The sequence below is a fragment of the Balaenoptera borealis genome, assembly GCF_965194805.1.
Source record: "Balaenoptera borealis genome assembly, chromosome: 8".
In the NCBI taxonomy this organism is placed as follows: domain Eukaryota; kingdom Metazoa; phylum Chordata; class Mammalia; order Artiodactyla; family Balaenopteridae; genus Balaenoptera; species Balaenoptera borealis.
In genome coordinates this window covers 100,691,725-100,717,960 of record NC_138865.1, presented here as the reverse complement: position 1 = coordinate 100,717,960, position 26,236 = coordinate 100,691,725, and the positions used below count along the sequence as shown (strand labels likewise).

Genomic DNA, 26,236 nt, shown 5'->3' with positions numbered 1-26,236 from the left:
ATTTTATTTATTTTGGCTGTGCTGGGTCTTTGCTGCGGCACGTGGGCTCTTCGTTGCAGTGCACGGGCTTAGTTGCAGTATGTGGGACCAGGGATAGAACCCGGGCCCCCCACATTGGGAGCATGGAGTCTTAACCACTGGATCACCAGGGAAGTCCCCCTTTTTATCCTTTAAATGCAGCTTTTATGTGGATGCAAGGTTGCTCTAAGGCAGGCATATCTATAGACTTTAATATGATTCAAGAAAAAGCAAAGTCATGTGACAACTTAAAGCAGAGAAAGTTGAAAGATGGAAAGATGGAAAGTTTAATGCTGGCAAAGGATGGTTTGATAATTTTAGAAAGAGGTTTGGCCTAAAACAATGTCAAGATAACAGGAGAAACAGCTTCTTCCGACCAAGAGGCAGCAGACTTCCCCAGATGCCACTAAGAAAATTGCTGAGAAAGAATATCTGCCTAAACAGGTTTTTAATGCAGATGTTTAAGTGCCCTATTATGGAAAAAAATGACAAAGGACATTTATTAGTAACAACGAGAAGGAAGCACCAGAATTTAAGGCAGGAAGGGACAGGCTAACTCTACTGTTCTGTGCAAATGCAGTGGAGTTTATGATCAGGGCTGCCCTCAACTATGAAGCTGCTAACACGGAACCTTGAAGGGAAAAGATAAACACTAGCCGGGACGAGAACACTTTCTGCACTGGTTCCATCAGTGCTTTGTCCCTGAAGTCAGGAAGTAACTTGCCAACAAGGGGCAGCCTTTTAAAGTTCTTTTGATATTGGACAATGTCCCTGGCCACCCAGAACCCCGTGAGTTCAACAATGAAGGAGTCAAAGTGATCTACTTGCCCCCAACACAACATCTGTAATTCAGCCCCTGGAGCAGGGGGTCATAGGACCTTTAAAGGCTCATTCCACATGGTACTCTACAGAAAGGACTGTCAGTGCTATGAAGAGAACCTAGACAGAGAGGACACCATTACAGTCTGAAAGGATTACATCATTAAAGACACCATCGTTGTTAAAAGAAAAAGCCATGAAAGCCATCAAACCTGAAACAATAAATTCCTGCTGGAGAAAACTGGGTCCAGATGTGCATGACTCCACAGAACTTACAACAGAGCCAACCAAGGAAATGATTAAAGAGATTGTGGATATGGCAAAAAAGTGTGTGTGTGGGGGGGGGGGGGGGGGGGGTTGAAAGGTTTCAAAACAGGATCCTGGAGAAATTTAAGAGCTAACAGAATGAACAGAAGATGACTTGATGGAGATGGGTGCTTCTGATGGATCTAGGTACAGTGAATTGAAACCTTCTGGAAAGGATTCACCATTCTAGATGCCACTAAGAACATTCATGATTCATGGGACAAGGTCAAAATACCAACATGAACAAGAGTTTGGAAGAAGTTGATTTCAACCCTCATGGGTGACTTTGAGGGGTTCAAGACTTGAGTGGAGGAAGTAACTGCAGATGTGGTGGAAATAGCAAGAGACTAGAATTACAAGTGGAGCTTAAAGATATGACTCAATTGCTGCAATTTCATAATAAAATTTTTAAGGAATGAGGAATGCTTCTTATGGATGAGCAAAGAAAGTGGTTTCCTGAGATGGAATCTACTCCTGGTGAAGAACGCTGAAATGACAACAAAGGATTTAGAATATTACATATATAAACTTACTTGGCTAAAGCAACAGCAGGGTTTGAAAGGACTTACTCCAATTATTTATTTATTTATTTATTTATTTATTTATTTATTTATTTATTATGGGCTGTGTTGGGTCTTTGTTGCTGCGCACGGGCTTTCTCTAGTTGTGGCAAGCGGGGGCTACTCTTCGTTGTGGTGCATGGGCTTCTCATTGCGGTGGCTTCCCTTGTTGTGGAGCACGGACTCTAGGCGAGCGGGCTCAGTAGTTGTGGCACACGGACTCTAGAGCACAAGCTCAGTAGTTGTGGTGCACGGGCTTAGTTGCTCCGTGGCATGTGGGATCCTCCCGGACCAGGGCTCGAACCCGCGTCCCCTGCATTGCCAGGTGGATTCCTAACCTCTGTGCCACCAGGGAAGTCCCTCCAATTTTGAAAGAAGTTCTGCTGTGAGTAAAATGTTATCAAACAGCACTGAGAGCTACTGAGAAATTGTTCATGAAAAGAAGAGCCAACCAATAAGGCAAACTTCAATGTTGTCTTATTTTAAGAAATTGCCCCAGCCACCCCAACTCAGCGACCACCATCCTGATCAGTCAGCAGCCATCAATGAGGCAAGACCCTCCACCAGCAAAAGGACTGCGACTTGCTAAAGGCTCAGATGCATTTTGTTTTAGCAATAAAGTATTTTTAAATTAAGGTATGCACATCGATTTTTTAGACATAATGGTATTGCACAATTAACAGACTACAGTAGAGTGTGAACATAACTTTTATATGCACTGGGAAACAAAAAAATTCATGCTATCCAATTTAGGCAACATTTGTTTTATTGCAGCGGTCTGGAAGTAAACCCACAATATATACAAGATATGCCTGTAAACACAAAGATGCACAAATCTAGACAAATTATAATCAAATTGTCAAAATCCAAAGACAAAGAACCTTGAAAGCAACAAGAGGAAGTAACTCATCGTATAAAAGGGATCCTCAATGAAACTATCTTATTTCTTCTCAGAGACCTTGGAGACCAGAAGTCTGTGGGTTGATATATTCAAAGTGCATAAAGAAAAAAACTGTTGGTTGAGGATTCTATATCTAGCAAATCTGTTTATCATAATAAAGTTCATTAATGAAAAGATCACAGCTAACATCATACTCAACAGTGAAAAACTGAAACCTTTTCCTCCAATATCAAGAATAAGACTAGGATACCCACTTTAGTCACTTCTATTCAACACAGTACTTGGGTCCTAGCCAGAGCAATCACACAAGATAAAGAATTAAAAGCCATCCAGCTTAGGAAGAAAAAAGTAATATTATCTCTTTTCACAGATGACATGATCTTATGTGTTGAAAACCCTAAACATTACACACACACATACACACACACACAAAAACTGGTGAATAAGCAAATACAGCAAAGTTACAGAATATAAAATCAAAATTCAAAAATCAGTTGCATTTCTATACACTAACAGTCAACAATCCAGAAAGGAAATTAAGAAAACAATTCTATTTACACTATCATCAAAAAGAATAAATTACTTAGGAATAAACTTAACCAAAGAAGTAAAAGATTTGTACACTGGAAACTACAGAACACTGCTGAAAGTTGACACAAATGAATGGAAAGACATCCCATGTTTATGGACTTGAAGACTTAATATTGCTAAAATATTTATACTACTCCAAGTGGTCTTTCGCAGAAACACAAGAAACCATCCCCAAATTCATATGGAATCTTAAAGGACCCCAAAGAGCCAAAACAATCTCAAGAAAGAAGAAAAACTCTGGAGGCCTCACATGTCCTGATTTCAAAACATACTACAAAGCTACAGTAATTAAAACAGCATGGTACTGGCATAAAGACATATAGACCAGGGACTTCCCTGGTGGCACAGTTGTTAAGAATCCGCCTGCCAATGCAGGGGACACGGGTTCAATCCCTGGTCTGGGAAGATCCCACGTGCCGTGGAACAACTAAGCCCGTGTGCCTCAACTACTGAGCCTGCGCTCTAGGGCCCGTGAGCCACAACTACTGAAGCCCACGTGCCACAACTACTGAAGCCCGCTCACCTAGAGCCCCAGCTCTGCAACAAGAGAAGTCACCACAATGAGAAGCCCACGCACCGCAATGAAGAGTAACTCCCACTTGCTGCAACTAGAGAAAGCCCACACACAGAAATGAAGACCCAACACAGCCAAAAATAAATAAATAAATACATACATAAATAAATACGTTTATAAAAAAAAAAAAAAAAAGAAAAAAAAAAAAGACATATAGACCAATGGAATAGAGAACACAGAAACACATCAGTGCATATGGCCAAATGATTTTCAACAAGGGTACAAAGACTACACAATGTGGAAAGGATAATATCCTCAACAAACAGTGCTTGGAAAACTTGATACCCACAGACAAAAGAATGAAGATGGACCCTTATACCATACACAAAAATTAACTCAAAATGGATTAAAGGCCTAAACATTAAGACCTGAAGTGATAAAACTCTTGAAAGAAAATATAGGAGGAAAACTTCATGATACAGGATATGGCAATGATTTCTTGTCTATGACACCAAAAACACAAGCAAAACAAAGCAAACACAGGCAAATAGGACTACATCAAACACAAAAACTTCTACATAGCAAAGAAAACAAAGCAGTGAAAAGGAATGGAATAAGAAATGAAAGTTTTCATTAAAAAAAGAGGCAAAGGACTTGAACAGACATGTCTCTAAAGAAGGCATAGAAATGTCTAATGAGTATATGAAAAGATGTTCAACATCACTAATCATCGGGGGATGCAAATCAAAACCACAAGATATCATCTCATACCCGTTAGGATGGCCACTATCAAAACACAGAAAAAATTAAGTGTTGCAAGGATGTGGAGAAACAGAAACCCTTTGCGCACTGCTGGTAGGAATGTGAAATGGGTGCAGCTGCAGTGGAAAACAGCATGGAAGTTCCTTAAAAAATTAAAAATAGAATTATCATGATTTAGCAATCTTGCTTCTGGGTATATATACAGAAGACTGAAAATAGACCTTGAAGATATATTTGCACACCCATGTTCACTGCAGCATTTTTCACAATAGCCAAGAGATAGAAGCAACCTAAACGTGTATTGATGGATGAATGGATAAAGAAAATGTGGTATCTATATACAATGGAACATTATTCATCCTTAAAAAAGAAGGAAATCCTGTTGTACGCCATGACATGGATGAACCTTGAGGGCATCCAGCAATTCCACTTCTAGGTATGTATCTCAAAGAACTGAACACAGGGACTCAAACAGTATTTGCACACCACTGTTCATAGCAGTGTTATTAACAAGAGCCAAAATAATGGCAATAACCTAAACGCCCATTGAAAAATGAATGCACAAACAAATCATGTGGTATATACTTACAACAGAATATTACTCAGTGTTAAAATAATGAAAAAAAATGAAATTCTGACGCATGATACAACATGAACCTTAAAAACATCATGCTAAGTGAAACAAGCCAGACACAAAAGGACAAGTACTGAATGATTCCATTTATACGAAGTACCTAAAATAGTCAAAATCATAGACATATGAAAAAAAAAGTCAAATAGTGGTTACCAGGGGCTTGGGGGAGGAGAGAATGGGGAGCTAATGGTTAACTACTAAGTTTCAATTAGGGATGATGGAAAAGTTCTGGAGGGACTTCCCTGGCGGTCCAGTGGTTAAGACTCCATTCTTCCACTGCAGGGGACATGAGTTTGACCTCTGGTCAGGGAACTAAGATCCTGCATGCCACGCGGTGTGGCCAAAAAAAAAAGTTCTGGAGATGAATAGTGGGGATGATTGCACAACAATGTGAATGTACTTAATGCCACTGAAGTGTACACCCAAAAAGAATTAAAATGGTCAATTTTATGTTATGTATATTCTACCACATTAAAAAAGAACTCTAGGGACTTCCCTGGTGGCACAGTGGTTAAGAATCCACCCGTCAATGCAGGGGACACAGGTTCAAGCCCTGGTCTGGGAAGATCCCACATGCTGCGGAGCAACTAAGCCCGTGTGCCACAACTACTGAGCCTGCGCTCTAGAGCCTGCAAGCCACAACTACTGAAGCCCGCGCACCTAGAGCCCGTGCTCTGCAGCAAGACAAGCCACCACAATGAGAAGCCCGCGCACCACAACGAAGAGTAGCCCCCGCTCGCCTCAACTAGAGAACGCCCACGCGCAGCAACAAAGACCCAATGCAGCCAAAAATAAATAAAAAATAAATAAATTTTAAAAGGAACTCTAAAATAAGTAAATAGAAGTGAATTAACTGACAGGAAAAGCCTTGTCTTGTCCTGAGACAGAAAAGAAATTTCTTCAATATAAACTCATTAAGAGGAAACATTTTTAAATGCAAGTTCTTCATTTTGAAGTAAAATGTGTCATAGATAAAGAGCATAAAGTAAAACAGGTTAATAAAAGCAATTCTATAAGGAGTCCAAAGAAGTTTAAAACCTTTTGATGATCTAACCCCAAAAATGAATTTAAATATTTAGATAATAGGCCAGACTAAATATCCTTTAGGCAATTTTATGTAAGCAGTTACTGAAACCAAACTTTTGATGAATATTGTACAGCAGGATTTGAGGTTGTCTTCTGTGCCTAGTACATGGTATTTAGAAAGTTCATACTGGATAAAGGACTTATAGGTAGAATAAAAAGAACTGCAAGTTAATAATATAAATAACGTATGGACAACACATTTCACCAAAGGAGGTACATCAACAGCTAAATAACACATGAAAAGATTCTCAATATCATTAACCACAAAGAGATACCACTTCAATCACTAGGTTGGCTATAATAAAAAATACAAACAATAACAAGGGTTGGTGAGGATGTAACTTCATCAGGAACTGTCATACACTCAAGTTCAGAATGTAAAATGACATAGTCACTTTGGAAAACAACTTGGCAACTTCTTAAAAAGTTGAACTAAAATTCACCATATAACCCAGCAACTCCACTCAGGCATCTAAGAAAAATGAAAACATTATGTCTACACAAAGACTTGCACGCTAATGTTCAAAGCAGCATTATTTTTCACAGCCAGAAAATGGAAACAACCCAAATGTCCTTCAACTGGTGAATGGACAAAATATGGAACATCCATACAATCAGATAATATTTGACAATAAAAAGGATTAAAGTACCAATATGCTACCTCACAGATGAATTCAGAAAACCACACGGATGAACTCAGAAACAAGTTAATGAAAAACTAAAGACGACCACATATGATTACCTTTAAATAAAATGTCCAGAAAAAGCAACTCTAAGGAGACAGAGAGTAGAATGATTAGTGGTTGCCTAGGATCAGGGTGGGGATGGGATTACTCTAAATGGGTGTGAGGGATATTATCATGATGATAAAATGTTCTAAAATCAGATTGTGGCACCAACTGTACAACTCAGTGAATTGGCTAAAACTCACTGAATTATACATTTGAATGACTTTTACAATATATAATTTATACCTCAATAACACAGTAAAGAAAAAGGGGGTGGGGGTTATGTTCTGGATTCCCAACTGCTATTTATATAAAACTTCCTCTTATGAATGCTGGGGAATGTAAGAAGTAAACATCCGGGAACAAGCCTCTTCTCAAGATTTTTACGTATTTAATTCTTAGATTATATCTTTCCAGAAAACAAACCAAGGTTTCTATCCTTTCAGAAAAAAACTTAAGCCGGGGTGAATAATTCTGATAAGCCATATTCCTTTCATGACTAGAATGTTTCCAGCTGGTCCACTTAGCAATAACTACATGGACTAATTTATCCCACAGCAACACTTGAACTACTGTGGGGTGGTGCACAAGGAAGAAACCAAAAACATCATCCAGAAGTAGCACTGCAAACTAAACCCATTAAATCACAGCAAATATTGCTGAATCTCAGATGAGCATTAAGCATCTCTTCACTTCCGGAAGCCGAAAGTTTACCCGTTTTGTTCTCTTTCTATAGGAGCTGCCTCAAATTTCAACTTTAGGAACTCTGCACCACTGCTGAGTCAGTGGGGCTCCTCTAGAACCCTACGACCTGAGACCCAAACCTAACTGACCCAGGGTTTTCAGTTCCTTTTTCACAGTTAGAATTATTCAGACTCCAGCACTGACATTCATAAGACATAACCCACTAATATCTGTATAGTCTATTCCTGTGAGGTCTAATTTCATAACAGAAAACTTAACTTAAAATTTATTCTGTATCATTTCTACATTCTTTTCTTGAATTTTACTATCAGTGGAGTCTCTTTAGATTTTAGGATACGTATTCTCCAGATGGTAGGGGATTGTAATGTCAGTTTCCTACGGTGGGCAAGTCAAGCTACATAAATGAGATAACTTTGCAAGTGTGAGAATAGATTCCCCATCTAAAGGTAGCAGCAGCTACCCGAAACCAGCTGACTGCCCCACTGAAATATGGGCCCAGTACTGTCAGCCCTTATTAATTTTTCAAAACAAGACTCTTTTTCGGGGGGTATGAAATTTCCTAATTTTTAAATGATGACAACTAATTACATACATACACACACACACACACACACACACACACACACACACAAAACCACCTTACCATACAGGCCAACTAAAACATGTAAAAGGGCCCAATCTTAGCTTGTGACCTTTGCCATACAGAACGTTTGCACTTAAATTACAAGAAGCTGTACTTAGTACAGGCAAACTTTTTAAAAAATAGAATTCTATTTTGCAAAAGACAATCCATCCAAAATAGCCGTTTTCAGTACCCGTTTCCCCCCCAACCCCTCACCTATTTTCCTAGGACTGTTACTCTCATGGCTGAGATGGCCCAGGAGCATGCCATCGAGATTCCCAATCCCCACGGCCAAAGTCTAGAGGAAAAACAGGTTGGGGTCCTTTGTCCAATCAAAACACTCCCTGAAGGCAAACCTGTTTGAGCTCTACTGACTTGTTCCTGTGCACAGCATTTGAGCAATTCTGGCATCAAGTATTCAAAAAGCATACTGCATTGTCACTAAGCCAGAAGTTCAGTAGCTTAAATGAGTTATTTTCTACTAGGGAAACTTGAAAATGCCAAAGAATCAAAAATGTTTAACTTATTCCCACAGCTTCAGAAAGTACCAGAGGTACCAAAGAAAGAAACCTCAGAAATCATTAGTCCCACCCCTTCACTTTAGCAATAAAGAAACTAAAATTCAGAAAGGTCAAATGATTTATCCAAGGTTATATAGGAAGTTGGTCAGCAAACTGGGACAGAACCCAGATTACCTGACTACAGTCAGGTCCTCTTTCTATAAAACTACATGGTAGTGAACGCGGAAGCTAGGAGAGAAGGCAATCTGAAGAGAAGAGGTTCGTAAGATGGGCCCTGTGCACCCCTCTCCTGCTTTTTAAATTCACATTTGGCTTTTCAGAATCATTTCACATCTCATACTACTACTTTCTTCTCTTTTCATGTGACTTTACCAACCCGAATCACTATCTACTGAAAGTTGACATCCTTGCAAAGAAGAGGGGTGAATGACAAAAAGTATCTTTTTCCTAGCTGCCAACCCATCAAAGTTGCAGCTACTAATCAATGCTGCGGCAGTTTACACCCCAGGTTTTTAATGAGGGACTAATGTGACTAAATTTCCTACTAACCAATGTTGTGGTAGTTTACACCCCAGGTTTTTAATAAGGGACAATTGTGACTAAATTTCCTACTAATCAATGTTGTGGTAGTTTACACCCCAGGTTTTTGACAAGGGACAACTGTGACTAAATCCAACCCCCCACCTTACTATATTTCCAAGAATTACTCTGCAGAATGAAATCCCCGATGCCTGATGAGGCCAGAATTACTTTTGAATGTCTTCTCGCATTCGTTGCATTCGTATTCTCTCCTGCCGGTATGAATTTTCAGGTGTTCTACAAGGATTGAGCTTCGACTAAAGGTTGCTCCACAGTAGTTACATTCATAGGGTTTCTCTCCAGTATGAATTCGATGATGTTCATTAAGAGATGAACTCTGACTGAAGGATTTTCCACAGTCCTTACATTTATAAGGCTTGACGCCCGTATGAATTCTCTGATGACGGCTAAGGAGCGAATGGGTAGGGAAGGCTTTCTCACACTGGGTACACTTGTAAGGTTTTTCTCCTGAATGAAGTCTCTGATGATAAATCACAGATGTAAAATGGCTAAAAGTCATCCCGCAATCATTACACAAATACGGCTTTTCTCCAGTATGAATCCTCTGATGTCGGGTAAGGCAAGAATTCTGTCTGAAGGCTTTCCCACACTCACCACACTTATAGGGTTTCTCTCCGGTATGAATTCTCTGATGTTTGGAAAGGGATGAGCTATGACTGAAGGATTTTCCACAGTTTTTACACGTGTAGGGTTTTTCTCCAGTATGAATTCGCTGATGCTGAATAAGAGATGAACTGTCACTGAAGGGCCTCCCACATTCTTTACATTTATAGGGTTTCTCTCCAGTGTGAACTCTCTGATGTTTAATGAGGTGGGCACTCAGGGTGAAAGATTTTCCACAATCATCACACTTGAAGGGCTTTTCTCCACTGTGGGTTCGGTGGTGTGGTGTGAGTGATGAGCTGTCACTGAAGGCTTTTCCACACTCATTGCACATGTAGGGTTTCTCCCCAGTGTGAATTCTCCTATGTTTGGTCAGTGAGGCGCTATAGCCAAAGGCTTTTCCACATTTGCTGCATTTATGGGTTTTTTCTCCAGTCTCAGTTCCCTCGTCTTTATCTACGGCTGCATCTTGACCTAAATCTTTCCAACATTTTTCGCACGTAGAGGAGTTTTTTCTCTTACTAAGGGATGAGTTTTGAGTAAAGGCTACCCCACAGCTACTGCACTTCTGGGACTTTTCCCCAAAATGGATTTTCTGATGTTTCTGATGTTCAGTCCGAGATGAAGAGTGACTTAAGGCTTTCCTGCCTTCATTACATTTTCGTGGCTTTTCTCCACTGTGTTCCTTGCGGTTCGGGACAAGGTCTGAATGAAAACTGAAGGGTTTCCTGCCTTCGTTATACCTCCGAGATTTCTTCCTTAAGTAGATTCTGAGATGTTTAATTAGGTCTGAAGGTGGTTTGAAGTTATTTCCAAAAGGGCTCTTTTCTGAGTCAAATTCCTCACCCTTATTGCCTCTCCCTTGAGTTTTCTTTTGTGTGATTGCTACTTGTGAATGTTCCCTATCACTACGACCCTCCTCTAGTCTGCCATAATGTTTCCAGGATTCTCCCGTCAAGTCACAATCACCACTCATTAGATACCTTTCTATTATTTTATCTAAAGTCGATTCTTCCATAAGAACATCTTGATTTCCGCCAGATTCCTTCAATTCACCGCTAAGTTCACACTCTAAAAGAAATAACAAATACAATATTTCCTGTTTGCAATAAAGGAAGCTGCTGCATTTGGGACTAAAATAGGAATAGAGACAGTAGAGACCGTAAGAAACAGGGTGTGGACAATTCTCAGAGTGTCATAAAACAGGGAAGGGAAAAGTGACATGTGGGAACTGGGGAAACTTAGAGCTTAGGAAAAATACTGAGGAAGATGAAAGGTTTGTGCTTTATAGTTAGAGATGCAAGTTCTCACCCTCATTTCAAATTTCTGTAATAGGTTCAAACTTATTCCTCTTGCCATCCAATCTATCCTCCTTCCAAATAATAATGATAGTGCAAACATTTATTGAATAATTACCAAATGCCAGGTCCCATACCAAGCACTTTACTTGTATTTCACTTAATTTTCACAATAACCCTATGAAGTAGGTCCTATTATTATCCCTGTTTTATGGATGTGACAACTAGGCACAAAGAGTGTAAACAGCTTTCCCAAGGTTACGTGTACCGTAAGTGGTAGAGCCAGATTTTTAACCCAGTCTGACACCAAAGCCCACACTTCTGACCCCTGTACCATACTGCCTCTCCTCAAAGCAGCCAAATAGCACTAAGTTTATAGACAATGTTAATCACATCACAGATATGCAATAACACCTATGCTAGACTTTCAAAGGTTACCACAATCTGGCCCTACCAATCTTATGAATACTCTAACCAGACATCCACTTATGGTCCCTACTACACGACAGCATCTTAATACTTCATACTGCCTAGAATTCAATCCCTATGCACCTTCACTATCACAAACACAGAAAATCTGATAGGGCCTAGGGTGCAAGTCCCACAATCTCCAACACCACCCTCTCGAGATTTGTGCTCCTCTCAGAACCCTGAATTCTTTTATTAACCACATCATTCATCCTGGCTCTTAGTTATGAGATTCCAGTGTCACTTTCATAAGACTTTTTAACCAGATAACTATAAAATACAAAATCCTGGATGGCTCTCAAGACTTGACAGTCACCAACATGCCATCCAGACTAAGGAAGAACTGGAAGCTTAGGGGCCACATGAGCCCCAGCCGTGATCGCATCAGCAAACACCAGAAGCATCTGGGAGGCCAGGGTAATGCTGGTGGCACATGTCACCAGAGGATCAATTTCGAAAAATATCACCCAGGGTTACTCTGGGAAAGTTGGTATGAGGCATTACCACTTAGCAAGGAACTAGAGCTTCTGCCCCAATGTCAACCTGGATAAACTGTGGACCTTGGTCAGTGAGCAGATACGCTAAATGCTGCCAAAAACAGGACTGGAGCTGCTCCTATCACTAATGTGGAGCAATCGAGCTACTACAAAGTTCTGGGGAAGAGAGAGCGCCCAAAGCAGCCTGTCATCCTGAAGGCCAAATTCTTCAGCAGAAAAGCTGAGAAGATTGGCGAGCGCTTTTCAAAACATAAAGAAATAAAATAAGACATAAAATCCTATTACCCAGAAGTTAACCATTATTAAAAATTCTGTGTATTTTCTTCTGGAAATTTTTCTGCACATTGTAGAATAGAAAATCTATGTATAATATGTACAGTTACTGTTTTTATTCATAATTCTTTCCCACCTCATTAGTTAATTCTTCATGATTTTAATCACATAATAATCCATCATATCAATATATTACTATTTAGTTATTTCCTTATGGCATGTTTATCAAATGATTAATACTTCCTCAGAACTCAGTCATAAAAGTAGAATCACTGAACCAAAGGGTAGAAAAATTCTATCACCACATAATACATGATGAGAAGTATCTGACTACTCTTCTATGGTCAAATGCTTTTTCTCTAAACCTTTGCAAATTTGATTCATAATAAATAGTACTGTTCCTTAAATGTAAATTACATTGTTGACCAGTGATTTGGAACACTTTTTTCACGTTAACAGCTTCTTAAATTTTATTTTTGTCAGTTATTTTGGTTAGCTATCTGCTGAAGTTCCTTGCTCATTTTTCTGACATACTCAGTGTTCCTTACTGATTTGCACGAGCTTTTTATAAATCATAGCCCTTGATTCTGGCTTTGTCTGTCAAAACCTTTTTCTCCATTCTGTTGTAAATGACTTTTTAAATAAGTTGTACATCTAAATGATGCTTCTTTTACATAAGCATCCTGGGGGGAGAGGCGTGTATTTATACCAATGCTGCTAGATTTTACTCAAAACATTTTTAGAATCCGTTTTCAAAACAACTCTCCCAAATGTACTTAAACATAAAAAGACAACTGCCGTCCTTAACTTGTGTAACTATGCTGGAAACAGCCAATAGGTTGACTAAAATGAACGGTTAATAAGATGGAATAGAGCAAAGTAAATTATTGTTTTTTTCCTTAAAATAAACCAAGGTATTGATATATAATAATTTATTTTGATTTTTAAAAATACAAACTTAATATGTTTATTATTAAAGTGTAAGGAAGAAAATAGAGAAAAAATGTAATCCCTCAATGATAACCAGTGTTAACATGGAATGTTCTCCAGACAGTAAAATCCCATATGTATCTATACATTTAAACATATACATGTATATGTACTTTTTCCTTTTAACAAATTATACTATACATGCTGTCCATTGAACGAACTCCTATTTCTTCTCCAAGACTCAATTCAATTGTTAATTAAGCCCTTGCTCCTGTATCTTCCCACTGCTCCTTACACATGCCACCATTAGGACATACATCCCATTACCAACACGTTTAGTTCTGATGTCTGCATCTATGGCATCCATGGAAACGTGCCTCTCAGAGCTCCTCCTCTGGGGTGCTTACCCAACAGCCCCCCGCTGCTGCTCAATGACCACCACAGCATCACACCAAGGCCACTTTGCCACAGGTGCTCCCAGTCAATTTCAAGTATGGCAGGGATACTAGGCCCATTTCCGTGAGGCATACGACTCTGATAGGTGACTCTTGGCGGGAAGACTCTTTTTTAGCTTTGCCAAGACCTCCTCAACTTGCACTTCAATCTAAGACTCATCCTACCCAGCCTTCCTTCCTTCCCTCTCTCGTCACAGGTGTCAGACCTGCATCACACTCTGACAGCAATCCCAGCCTCTTCCAGTCCCCTCCCAGCTTTCCTTCCCTGGAATTCTCCCCAGTAAGTCTCTGACCTGGCTAATCGTATCTGGGCATCTGCTTCTCGAGGACGCAAACTAACAGTCTCCCCTGTTAAACTGAACATTCCAGGACGGCAAGGTGGATATTCTAATCATCTTTCTATGTTAGCACCGAGCCCACCCAACATTTCCAAAATTCCTCCAAATGGCTTGGTAAAGCAACTACTTCAATTTCCTCCTCCACTTTTCACCGACTCACCTGGTCTGGAGCCTCTTGAGGCTTGTTTTTGCAGCAGCCGTGGTAGTCCAGCCCACTTTAGCTGGGAAATCAAATCTAACTTGGAAACTGGAAAGCCTGCTCATAGAGAAAAGAATAGAAAATGGCTGTTTTTGCCTAGAACAAAGACATTCCAACATTCACAGCCTCTGGTTCTCCAGGGAAGAAAAGGATGCTGCCAAACAGACTTCAATACTGGCATTTGAGGAGAACACTGGGGAAGGTATGGCCTCGGCGACAGCAAAATGGTGCTCAACATTTTCAGCACAATGAAGCAAAGACTCTTTCTTGGAGAAAACATTGTAGAAAAGTACATTTTTAGGACCCATTTTTAGGATTAGTCACATCACCCCTGTAAGCCCAGCCAAAACAGTTAATAGCACTTATCTTTCAATAAAAATGGACAAAAAGATACCCAGCTTAGATGCTAGATTATGAAGAGAAGATGTCTTTACCCAGAAATTCTAGGTTCCTATAGTTCTCCAGCAGCACTTCCTTATATATCTCCTTTTGAGAAGGCTCCAGCATCCTCCACTCTCCTCTGGAAAAGGCCACAGCTACATCCTTGAGTGTCATGGATTCCTAGAACACCAAAGACAGCCTTTTCGCATTGGGTTATTCCCAAATAGATCCTAAGAATTCAGAGAAGTAGTTAGGATACAAAGTACTAGTTTTGATGGTATTCAAGTTTCTGAGAATTCCAAAGCAAACTTCAAGGTAGCTATTATACATCTATTACAAGTGACACAGAACAAGATTATGAAACAATCCCTGCCTTTGCCATTTAGTTCCTGGTGTGAAATGCTGTACAAGGATTCTCTGGAATGTCTAACACTGATCAAATTCACCCTAACACAATGATTTCTAGGATTAACAGAAAATATTAAATTAAGGATACAAATTACATTCCCAAACCCGAAATCTGCAGAATATAAGCACTACAGGCAATAATTAAACATGTAAGAGTAACATCAGTGACTATATTCTAAACTGTAACTTCCAATTGGCTCTAAGTAGCAATTATTTTCTATCACAATCAAACAAGGATCTGTGTTCAATGACAAACTCACACTTACAATTACTCCAAATTACAAATGAGCACAATTAATCCTTAAAACACACTTTCCATAGCATCCTCTACAGCATGACATTTTGAAAGGCAGTACAACAGAGCGACTATTAGCACTTGGAGTAGCTTCCTGTGGCTCCTATAACAAATTACCACAACTCTGGTGGCTTAAGACAACAGAAATTTATCCTCCCAAATTCTGGAGCCCAGAAGTCTGAAATCCAGGTGTTGCGGGAACTGCACGCCCTTCAGGCTCTGAGGGAGAATCCATTCCTTGCCTCTTCCAGCTTCCTTGGCTGTCAGCATTCCGTGGTGTTCCTTGGTTTGCGGCCTTATCACTCCAATCGCCACGTCCCTTTCTCCTGTTCCTGTGTTCAAGCTCTCTCTAAGTACACTTGTGATGGCATTTAGGGCCCACCCATATAATCCAGAGTAATTTCCTCATTTCAAATCCCTATTTTATCACATCTGCAAAGACCTTTCTTCCAAATAAAGTAACATTCTCAGGTTCCAGGGATTAGGAAGTGGACATATTTCAGGGGGCCATTATCAGCCTACCAGAGCACTATTATTTACCATTGTGAATAAGAATTTTTTTTCCTGACTGATAATTATTGGTATACAGGAAACTTACTGATTTGTAACCAGCTACTTTTCTCAGCTATTGTATGAGTTTCAGTACGTGTTCGGTTGATTCTCTGAGGTTTTCCAAAAAGACTATGTTATCTGTAAGTAATATACACTTGCTTCTTTCATATCTGTACTTACCTCATTTCCTTCTTCTAGCACTGTATTGGCTAGAATACTCAGAAAATACTCATTAATAGCAGTAAGGTGAGACATCCTTATCTTCTTACTTTTTATTGTGAGGACTGCTTTTAATTTTCCAACATTATCCAGCTGGAAAATTTTCTTATCATGTTCAGGAAATATAATTCTATTTCCACCTGGCCAATTTTATCAGGAATAACTGTTGGAATTTTAATAAATATTTTTGTTTTTATTAGAGTCAGACATGATCAATTCTGGTAACTGAAGTAAAATAGCATATGAAGAATGAGCTCTAAGAATGTGAAGGCTGTGAGGAAAAGGAGACTGTCTTAATTATTCTAGCGTCTTTATACCACCCAGGAGGAGCTCAGTGAGTATCTACTTAAGAATGAAAACCTGTAACCATACATGGTGACGTATGTTACCTAAACTTACTGTGGTGGTCATTTCACAATATATACAAATATCTAATCATTACATCATACACCTGAAACTAATACAATGTTGTAGGTCAATCAAACCTCAATTAACAAATTAACTTAAGAATGAAAATTTCCGGTAAAAAAAAAAATGAATGAAAACCAGTGAAAGGAAGCTTACTTGGGACTCAGTATTTGGAGGAACAGAAACTGTTTTATCTTCTTCAGGATTCTCCTCTTGGGAAATAACAGAATCTTGAGAGATCGTATCTAGGAAGGGGGAAAAAAAACAGTCCAACCTTTTAAATGAGCTCCTCAGACTAGAAATTATTATATATGTCACTCTGGAGAAAAAGGTCAGAAAAAACAGAAAAAAAGTTTTCCCTACGCTTTGAAGACACACAGGACAGCCAAAGATACAGTTTCCTATTAAAACCCAAGCTTCCCCCCCACCTCATAAAATATCCTTTCAATTTCTAAGCTCACAAAAACTGATTTCATTCATTCCATATACCCACTGTTTTAACGTATGTAATTTTCATAATAATCTTTAAAATATTTATAAGGTATATTAAGATGAAATACCACATCTGTTTTATGTAGTAAAGTGTTTTCTTCATAGTCCTTGCACAGTGGCTTGAGCAAGAATCACTTATTAAATCAAAGTGCTCTTTTGGGGAGTTTACTTTCATATCTTGAGGAGATCTCTCCCACTTCCTCCCTCCATCTATTAATCTCACCTTCCTTTTCTTCAAGCACTTGGGTCAACTCCTCCACTAGGGTCACCACTTCCTCGCTACTCTCAGGATGTTGTGACCTGACCCAAATCCTGATCTCCCCTGGCAAAACGGTCAGGAATTGCTCAAACACCAAAAGCTCGAGAATCTGTTGTTTCGTGTGGATGTCTGGTCTCAGCCACTGAATGCAGAGCTCCCACAGTTGATTCAGGGCTTTTCTGGGTCCAGCCTCTTCGGAGTAACAAAACCACCTGAACCTCTGTCTGAAAGACTCTGGGTCAACAGTGTCTCCTCTTAGGAGCGCTTCTTGATCCCCAGGGGTCTCCATTCTTAGCACCTTGTTTTGTTCACTTGAGACCAAAGTGTGAGGATCTAGGGAGACGGCTGTCATCTCGCTCAGGCTACTCCGGCTTGCAATGTGTATCACCAGGAGGAATTCAGTCCCCTTTAGACTTCAAGTGTCAACACAGGCCACCAAAAGGCACTCTCCAGCAAAATATCAAGTGTTCCAAGGATCCACTTTATGGTCTTGCAGAAACTGTCAAGAAATATAAGTTATGAAATAAATGAAACAAATTGTGACTCCTAAAAAACATTGTTCTTAGTTTGGTTCTGATACATACATACACACACACACACACACACACACACACACACACACACATTCTCAGAGGCCTAGAACCGCCCTACTGTATTAAAAGAATAATTTTCTCTGTAGGTGAAAAGCTGAGAAGTTACTTGAGGGTAATTAAAGGTACCCTCCAAGAAAACAGTTTCTTCAGACTAAATACTCCTCATCAGCAAAACATATCAGAAAAGGCTCACTGCTACAAGAGGATCCAAACCTATTCCACTCCTGCCCTCTCTCAATGAATGGCCACACAATTTCCCACCAGCTGCTCAACTGAGAAACTTGACTTCATATTTGACTCTCAAATTTCTAACAAAATCAATAACCAAGATCTGGTGGTTTTATTTCATAAGAACCTCTCCATTCTCTCCTACTGAAACTACCTAAGGACAGCCTTCTTCAATTCAGTCTCACACCAAAGCCTAAGGATTCCTTCTAATATGCAAGATATGGTCCTATCACTCCCCAACTGCCTCAAGATAAAATTCAAACACTGAAGCCACAAGTGATGGTCTAGAAACCCTGCCCTGATGACCTCACCTCCAGCTCTAGCTGCCCCTGATGGACACTGCAGCCGTAAGAAGGTATCTCTCCATTTCCAAAAACTCTAACTCCTTCCGCCTTTGCACTAGAGCCATTCCCTCTCCTTGGAATGCTGCCTTCTTTTCCTCTCCTACCAAGCTTACTCATTAAAACTTGACTCCTTTCCACTGTCACCTCTTGTATGAGGCTTTCTCTGATTCCCAAGTGCTCTTCTGCACAAAGCCTGCCCTGTGTTGCATGCATTTTCTCATTCCACAAATAACTGACCATATACAATGACCTGAGAGTGGGACACTAAGGAGACAGGCATGGACAGTGAAACTGGGCCCCCACCCTCACAGAGCACCCAAAAAATGACAATATAGTCTGAGATGTGCTTCACTCCGGCAAGTGAGGACACTGTCCTCCAACTGCAACTATCATACCAAAAATTACCCACCTCCGAGCACAAAGGCCGGCACACAGTATGCATTACGTCATTTCTTCCTCCGCCAAATATTAGGCGCCCACCACGTACCTGGCGCCGCGCTGGACACCTGAGACTCTGCAGTGGTTAAGCAAGGCACCTGTCACGATCTCCAGGGAGCTTACAATAAAGGCTCTGCGAAAATGTGACGCAGGCAGAAAGAAGTTCTCAAACGAGGGGGGTGCGGGGGGGAATTTGCCCCGCAGGGGACGTTTGGCAATGTCTGAAGACATTTTGGTTATCACGACTAAGGAGGAGGGATGCTACGGGTACCTAATGAGTGAAGCCAGAAAGGCTGCTAAACAACCCGCAGTACACGGGACAGTCCCCTACCCCCATGCTCACACAATTAATTTTCCCGCCCAAAATACCAAAGTAGCGAAGTTGCAAGACCATGGGCGCAGGGAAGCGATGGAGGAAAGCTCCATCCAGGAGCGCGCCCACCTCCCGCAGAAGCTGCGGCGTTGGGTGTGCACAGCGAGACTGCCCTCGGCCCCCACCCCGCCCAAGGTGCGCCCTCGGAGCTGGCGACCTGGCCGCAGCCCCCAAACTAAGGGCCCGGGGCAGCCACTACCTGCGTCAGGACCCGCAGCCATGACCCACACCACCGCAACAAGCTTCTAGAAACTGGTCCTGCAGAAGCTGCGCGCGCAAGCCCCACCGGCGGGGGGCTCACTGCGCCTGCGCAGGGGCGCAGAACTACGATTCCCGGGATGCGCCTGTCCCGTTTTGCGAAAGTCCCGTGCTTTCCATAGGCTCCCAGCCCGGCCTGTTGCGCATGGTCTTTGGGAAGCGCTGGTGGTCTCAGCTGCGGAATTATTGCTGCGCCAGAGGCCTAAAGGCCTAGAGCCGTCTCACGTTTTCAGGTCTCTGATGTTCTGTTTCCTTGGTAACCTCAAACCGTCCCTCCCCTCTTCCTTACCCTTCTCCGAAATCCAGGCTGCAAAAACCCACTGCAGAAGCATATTAGTGGTGCATTCACTGCAAGCCATAATTAATGCCGCAACTTGAATTAAACAAATATTAATTTTATGGCTTACACACCTGCCACCATAATGGTCCAAACCACCATCATGTCTCGCCTGGATTATTGCAATAGCTTCTTGATTTCACTTTTCTTCTCTTGTCTCTTCATGTTGCAGCCAGAGAGATGCTTAAAAAACCAAAAACAGATTATGGACTTCCTCTACTGAAAACCCTCTAAAGCCTTCCCATTTCACCCAGGGTAGAAATTCTAATTTTTACAGTGGGCTACAAGGCCGATGGAATCTGGCCACTCATAACCTCCCTGACCTCTACCCCCACTTCCCTGCTCTAGTCACAATGGCCTCCTCGCTCTCCCTCTCCCTCCAACCTGACTGGCACGTATGGCTGACTTGCTGCCTGCCTAGGTATCCTGTATGGCTCACGAATCTTCTCAGTGAAGCTCTATCACTTCTCTGCTTAAAGTGGAATCCCATCCTCACTCCTATTTCCCCTTTCAACGTATCATATCATTTTCTTATTTGATTACTGCTTATTGTCTGCTTTTTCACTAGACTATCAATTCCACAAGGATAAGGATTTTTATCTGGTTTGTTCCATGGAAATACACTCTCCAGGCCCTAGAACAGTACCTGGCATGTAGTAGGTGCTCAACAGATATTTGTTGAATATGTGAATGGTACTTGCAGGGATTACTGGGGGAATAGCAAAAAGGGCTGACGAACTCCAGAAGGATTGTCGGGAGTGTCCTATAACTAAGTGACTTTTGGAGCGGTGCCCTTGGGAGAGAAAAGTATTCTAGACTGAAGGAGCAGGGTGAGTCAAGGCTCTGAGACTTTAAAGGAACAGAACAAGCTCAACTAAATGAACCCCTGCACTCATCTCACAGACAGCAAGGCAAGCCGAGGAAACGGGGCTGCCCGAAGTCAAGAAGCTGTCCAGTCCCAGGTCTGAATGCATTTTCTTCTCCTCTACCACCTCCCCTTGACTGGCTGAAAATGGAGGGGACATCAAGGAGAAGCTGGAGGGGGCTTCCCTGGTGGCGCTGTGGTTAAGAATCTGCCTGCCAATGCAGGTGACACGGGTTCGAGCCCTGGTCCAGGAAGGTCCCAAATGACGCACGTGGAGCAACTGAGCCGGTGCACCACAACTACTGAGCCTGCACACTAGAGCCCGCGAGCCACGACTAAGCCCATGTGCCACAACTACTGAAGCCTGCGCGCCTAGAGCCCCCACACCGCAACGAAGAGTAGCCCCTGCTCGCCACAACTAGAGAAAACCCACGCAGAGCAATGAAGACCTGATGCAGCCAAAAAAAGAAAAAGAAAATTCAATTCCTTAAGACAGGAACCTCTTATTAAAGAACTATATCATAATAACAAGAAATAGAGAATGCATAGGTTGGAAATTTAAACATGACCTTTGCCCCTTTAAGAGTTAATCTCTTATTCATTGTGCTCCTCTAGTCATCAGAACGCAAATTTTTCTAATTATCTCTTCTATTCTTGAGAAATGCTAGACCAACAGAGTACTTTGGATTCCCAGAGAATTTATGTCAACAAGGTCATTTCTTTTTTTTTTTTTTTTAATGTTATTTATTTATTTATTTATGGCTGTGTTGGGTCTTCGTTTCTGTGCGAGGGCCCTCTCTAATTGCAGCAAGTGGGGGCCACTCCTCATCGCGGTGCGCGGGCCTCTCACCATCGCGGCCTCTCCTGTTGCAGAGCACAGGCTCCAGACGCGCAGGCTCAGCAATTCTGGCTCACGGGCCTAGTCGCTCTGCGGCGTGTGGGATCTTCCCAGACCAGGGCTCGAACCCATGTCCCCTGCATTGGCAGGCAGATTCTCAACCACTGCGCCACCAGGGAAGCCCAGTCATTTCCCTCTTATCTATTATCATTTCAACCTATGGTTTGTTTTAATTTCAAGCAAGCTTGAATCAAAGTTTGGGACTTCGGATTTTCATTCTGCAACACCCAGAAATGAAAGGCTCTGCTGTTGCTGGATCACTTGGTTGCAGTTCCTTGGGGGATGATCTTCAATTCCTGTTGCAGAGATCCTGGGAGCTGCCCAGGTCCTATCCTTCATGATGTTTAGTTTTTCTTTGTTTCTGTGAACTACTCCAGTACTCTTCTTCAAATATTTTTGTACATACATGAGATTTTTCTGTGCCAGGAACCAGAGAAACCCCAACTGACGGTACTCAGTGACAATATGTAGATAGTGAATAAAAGTGAGGGAGAAGGCTTCCCTGGTGGCGCAGTGGTTGAGAATCTGCCTGCTAATGCAGGGGACACGGGTTCGAGCCCTGGTCTGGGAAGATCCCACATGCCGCGGAGCGGCTGGGCCCGTGAGCCACAACTACTGAGCCTGCGCGTCTGGAGCCTGTGCCCCGCGACGGGAGGGGCCGCGATAGTGAAAGGCCCGCGCACCGCGATGAAGAGTGGCCCCCACTTGCCTCAACTAGAGAAAGCCCTCGCATGAACCGAAGACCCAACACAGCCAAAAATAAAATAAATAAATAAATAAATAAATAAAGTAGCTATAAAAAAGAAAAGTGCTTTAAAAAAAAAAAAAAAAAAAGTGAGGGAGAAGAAGGGATTATAGGCTACTCCAGGGTCTCTGGTTTGATCAACTGGATGCTGGTTCCACATACACTAAGGGACACAGGAAGAAGGTTTGAGAAAGAAGATTAACATTCAGCTGGGGATACATTGAGTTTGAAGCACATGTGGGACATCTAGGTAGAGATGACTTAACTGGAGAAAGAAATTAAAGAGTCATTTAGTAATTAAAGATGAGGGAGTGAAGTTTGCAATAAAGAGGAGGTGGAGTGAGAAGCGGTCTGTGGTTAAAACCCAAGGAAATGCTGACTTTGAGGGGGTGGCAGAGAGAGAAGGCAGTGAAGTTAACTGGTAAGTAGAAAAGAATCAGGAGAAACTGGTAAAGGAAAACCAACAGAGGAGAATTTTGAAAAGGACGATGGAGTCAATAGTTCTAATGAGATTGGAATGAAAAAGTGTCCATGGGCGTTTGCAGTTGGTTGATCCTCAGGCAATTAATTTCAGGCAAGTCCAGGGGGTTGAGGAAAGAATAAAGGTGCAGCCTGAATATGAGAATGGAAAGAGAAGGTATTGGGTAGGTTATTTTTTCAAAGAGAGACTAGGGACAGAATAGGATAAGAAGGAAGAACACTGAAGATGCATTGTTCTGGAACAAGGGTCCTCAGGAGTACATGAAGATTTTCTTAGGATATAGGGGCATGGATAGTACTAAGAAAATCAATCTCTAGATCATATATAGTGTTTCTTCAAATTGCTTTGCCTAAGAATGCCTTTAAAAATCAGGATGTCCTGTTTCACAATGGCCCTTCTCTCACTTTACAAAAGCAAGCCATGCCTCTCAGCCATCTCCCGACTAGAATAACGAGGGTTGATTGCCCTCAGAGGAAGAACTTGACGACTACCATCAAAGGGACAATTTGATATATTAAATTAGGTAATGAGGAAGTGAATAACAGCAACTGGGTATCTTTTTTTTTTTTTTTTAAAGCCCCTGTCCTTTTCATTGAAATACATTTCCAATAAAATTTTACTTTTCATGTTTAATAACTCTCAAAAGCTGTAACATAAAAAAAAAGCTGTAACATAAAAAATATGCTAATCACTAATAGTTGAAACCTTAAAAAATGTTGTAATGTATTTTATGTTGTTTTTGATAAGTTGTGTACTATTAATTATGATTATTCATAGTAATTTTTAAAATAACCATAGAAAAATTTTCAAATATTTAAATTTATATACATATTTTTGTTGAAGAAAAGGATGATAAAGTAAACAATAAGACTTTCAAGGTTAAAACTATATTGCCTTAGTATAAATTGTTGTGCACTACTCCTCGTTGCAGTGTGCGGGCTTCTCATTGCGGTGGCTTCTCTTGCTGCAGAGCATGGGCTCTAGGCACGTGGGCTTCAGTAGTTGTGGCACACGGGCTTAGCTGCTCCGTGGCATGTGGGATCTTCCCGGACCAGGGATCGAACTCGTGTCCCCTGCACTGGCAGGTGCGTTCTTAACCACTGCGCCATCAGGGAAGTCCCAGGCCTTTATTTTATTTTATTTTTTTAAAAATATTTATTTATTTATTTGGTTGCCTGGGGTCTTAGTTGCGGCACACAGGCTCCTCAGCTGAGGCATGCATGTGGGATCTAGTTCCCCGACCAGGGATCGAACCCAGTCCCCCTGCAGTGGGACTGCGGAGTTTATCCACTGTGCCACCAGGGAAGTCCCTGGGCCTTTATTTAAAATGCTACTATTTACAATAGAATTCATTGTCAAAATTTCTTCTTTTCAATTATTTAAGTAATAAGGGGAAATTTTAGATGTCAACCTAAAAATGTGCAAATGGGTTACATTGTTTTTCAAAAAAATTTTTTTGGGGGGAGATTTGAACAAAAACCTGTGAAGTCACTGTCCTAAGGAAATCAGAGGAGGTAGAATCTTCTGGTATAGGGATAAATCCTATCCCTAGAAGATAGGGGACAGGTTGCCTCATTCTCCAAAATGCAAGGTGTAGTATTATACTGGACCAGATCAGCTTTTTGCCTTTCTCCAGTGATATTTGGGAGGGGAAAAATAAAGTGAATGGTGGGGTTTGCCCAAGGTTGGGAATTGATTGGCACTGTATGTAAGAGAGAAATCAAGGAAAGAAAAACTTGAAGGTGCTAATAAGGATTCATTGCCATGAACATAAAGTGGTCAAAAACTTCGAGGTGATGATGAGGATCTAAAATGTACTCTATGTTCCTAAAAATAAAGGCTTAAGCTAATCAGGATTTTGTTTTTCTCATTCAGTAATAAAATCGGAATCAGGCTGACCATAGCTTGTATGGCAGCTCTCACAATACATTCAGAGACCTGGCCTCGTGCTATGTTTCTGCTTAAATGGCCTGTAGGTATGTCATATTCACAGCATGGCCACTGGAGCTCCAGCCTTGCCTAAATTCCAGGCAGAATTAACAGAAAAGGCAGGAAGCAAAAATGACATATCTGTTGACTCAGACCCTTCTAAACAAATTACAGCTATTGCATTAGTTTCTAGATGCAGTCAGCCATTCCACAATTGGAATTGCTTCAAAAATTGCTTTTCCACAATCTTCTATGTTCTTTCCACCTAGTCTTCTAATAGAGAAGTTTGAAGCTTCTATGTTTTCAAACTCATTTTTTGTATTTTCTCTCTCTTAATTCTTCTGACAGACATACTTTTAGCATTCCTCTATCTCCCAATTTGCTAATTCTCTAGTTTGCTATGACAAGCCTACTGTTTTACTCGGTTATTAAAATTAAAAATAAAATGTTCAATGATTAAAAAAATGTACTCCAATCCACAGGAATTAGTAAAACAGAGGAAAGATTCTATATGGTGGTTAGAGATTGATGTTTCTGAGTTCAAGTTTTAGAAAGTGGAATGTTTTGAGTCATGACATGGTTTTATGTGCCATGAAATATGTCTTCAGTCAATAACTGACCGAGAAGAGCAGAGAAGAAGATCATTAGGGTTGTGCCTCTGTTGGCGGATTGGATCCAGTCCCTAACTTTTTCAGCAACCGAAACAATTAGACTTATTTATATAAGTCTTATTTATATTAGACTTATTTATATAGAATTTTGGCTTATCTGGGGCTCTTTGGGAATGGATAATTGAATCTTTTAGGATAGCTGGATTTTCTAGATAGCTTAGAATTAAACCTTTAAGCACCAAAAATTGCTTACTTATTATAATCATTTTAGATGAAAAGCTTTGTAAAATATACTTCATACTTCCTTGATTTTTGTTGCTTGAAATTAGACATAATTTCACCATTTCTTTTTTTTTTTTTGGCCACACCATGCAGCTTGTGGGATCTTAGTTCCCCAACCAGGGGATTGACTCCAGGCCCTTGGCAGTGAAAGCATGGGGTCCTAACCACTGGACCACCAGGGAAGTCCCTATTTCACCATTTCTTGTTGTCAGGATTAGCACCATAAACATCACTTATTCAAGTGAAATGATTTCAGGGCCTATGTGGTGGGTAGTGCTTTCAGTACTTTATAAATAACCCCAGCATGCTTTGCTTTTTGAGTTCTTATAGCTTCTTTTCATAATTTTCCTCCTTCTTCCCTTGTTTTCAGGGTGTCCGTTAGTACTTTTGTCATCCATGTACCTGCCCAGAA

The 26,236-nt window shown here is 41.0% G+C and overlaps 1 protein-coding gene across 2 annotated transcripts; it reads right to left on the bottom strand.

Annotated features, from left to right (window-relative positions):
- Window positions 1-3,894: 3,894 nt before the first annotated feature.
- On the bottom strand, window positions 3,895-19,697 carry ZNF483 (zinc finger protein 483). Of its 2 annotated transcripts, XM_082403924.1 has the most exons (7): window positions 19,618-19,653; window positions 19,017-19,121; window positions 17,407-17,941; window positions 16,848-16,936; window positions 14,863-14,989; window positions 14,390-14,485; window positions 3,895-11,041 (listed from the first exon to the last, which is right to left on the bottom strand). In XM_082403924.1, the coding sequence occupies exons 3-7, from the start codon at window positions 17,792-17,794 to the stop codon at window positions 9,471-9,473; spliced, it is 2,271 nt and encodes a 756-aa protein (XP_082260050.1). In that variant the 5' UTR covers window positions 17,795-17,941; window positions 19,017-19,121; window positions 19,618-19,653; the 3' UTR covers window positions 3,895-9,470. The 2 variants fall into 2 exon arrangements, with proteins under 2 accessions (XP_082260050.1, XP_082260049.1); XM_082403923.1 differs by lacking the exon at window positions 19,017-19,121 and having other exon boundaries at window positions 19,618-19,697.
- Window positions 19,698-26,236: the final 6,539 nt, after the last annotated feature.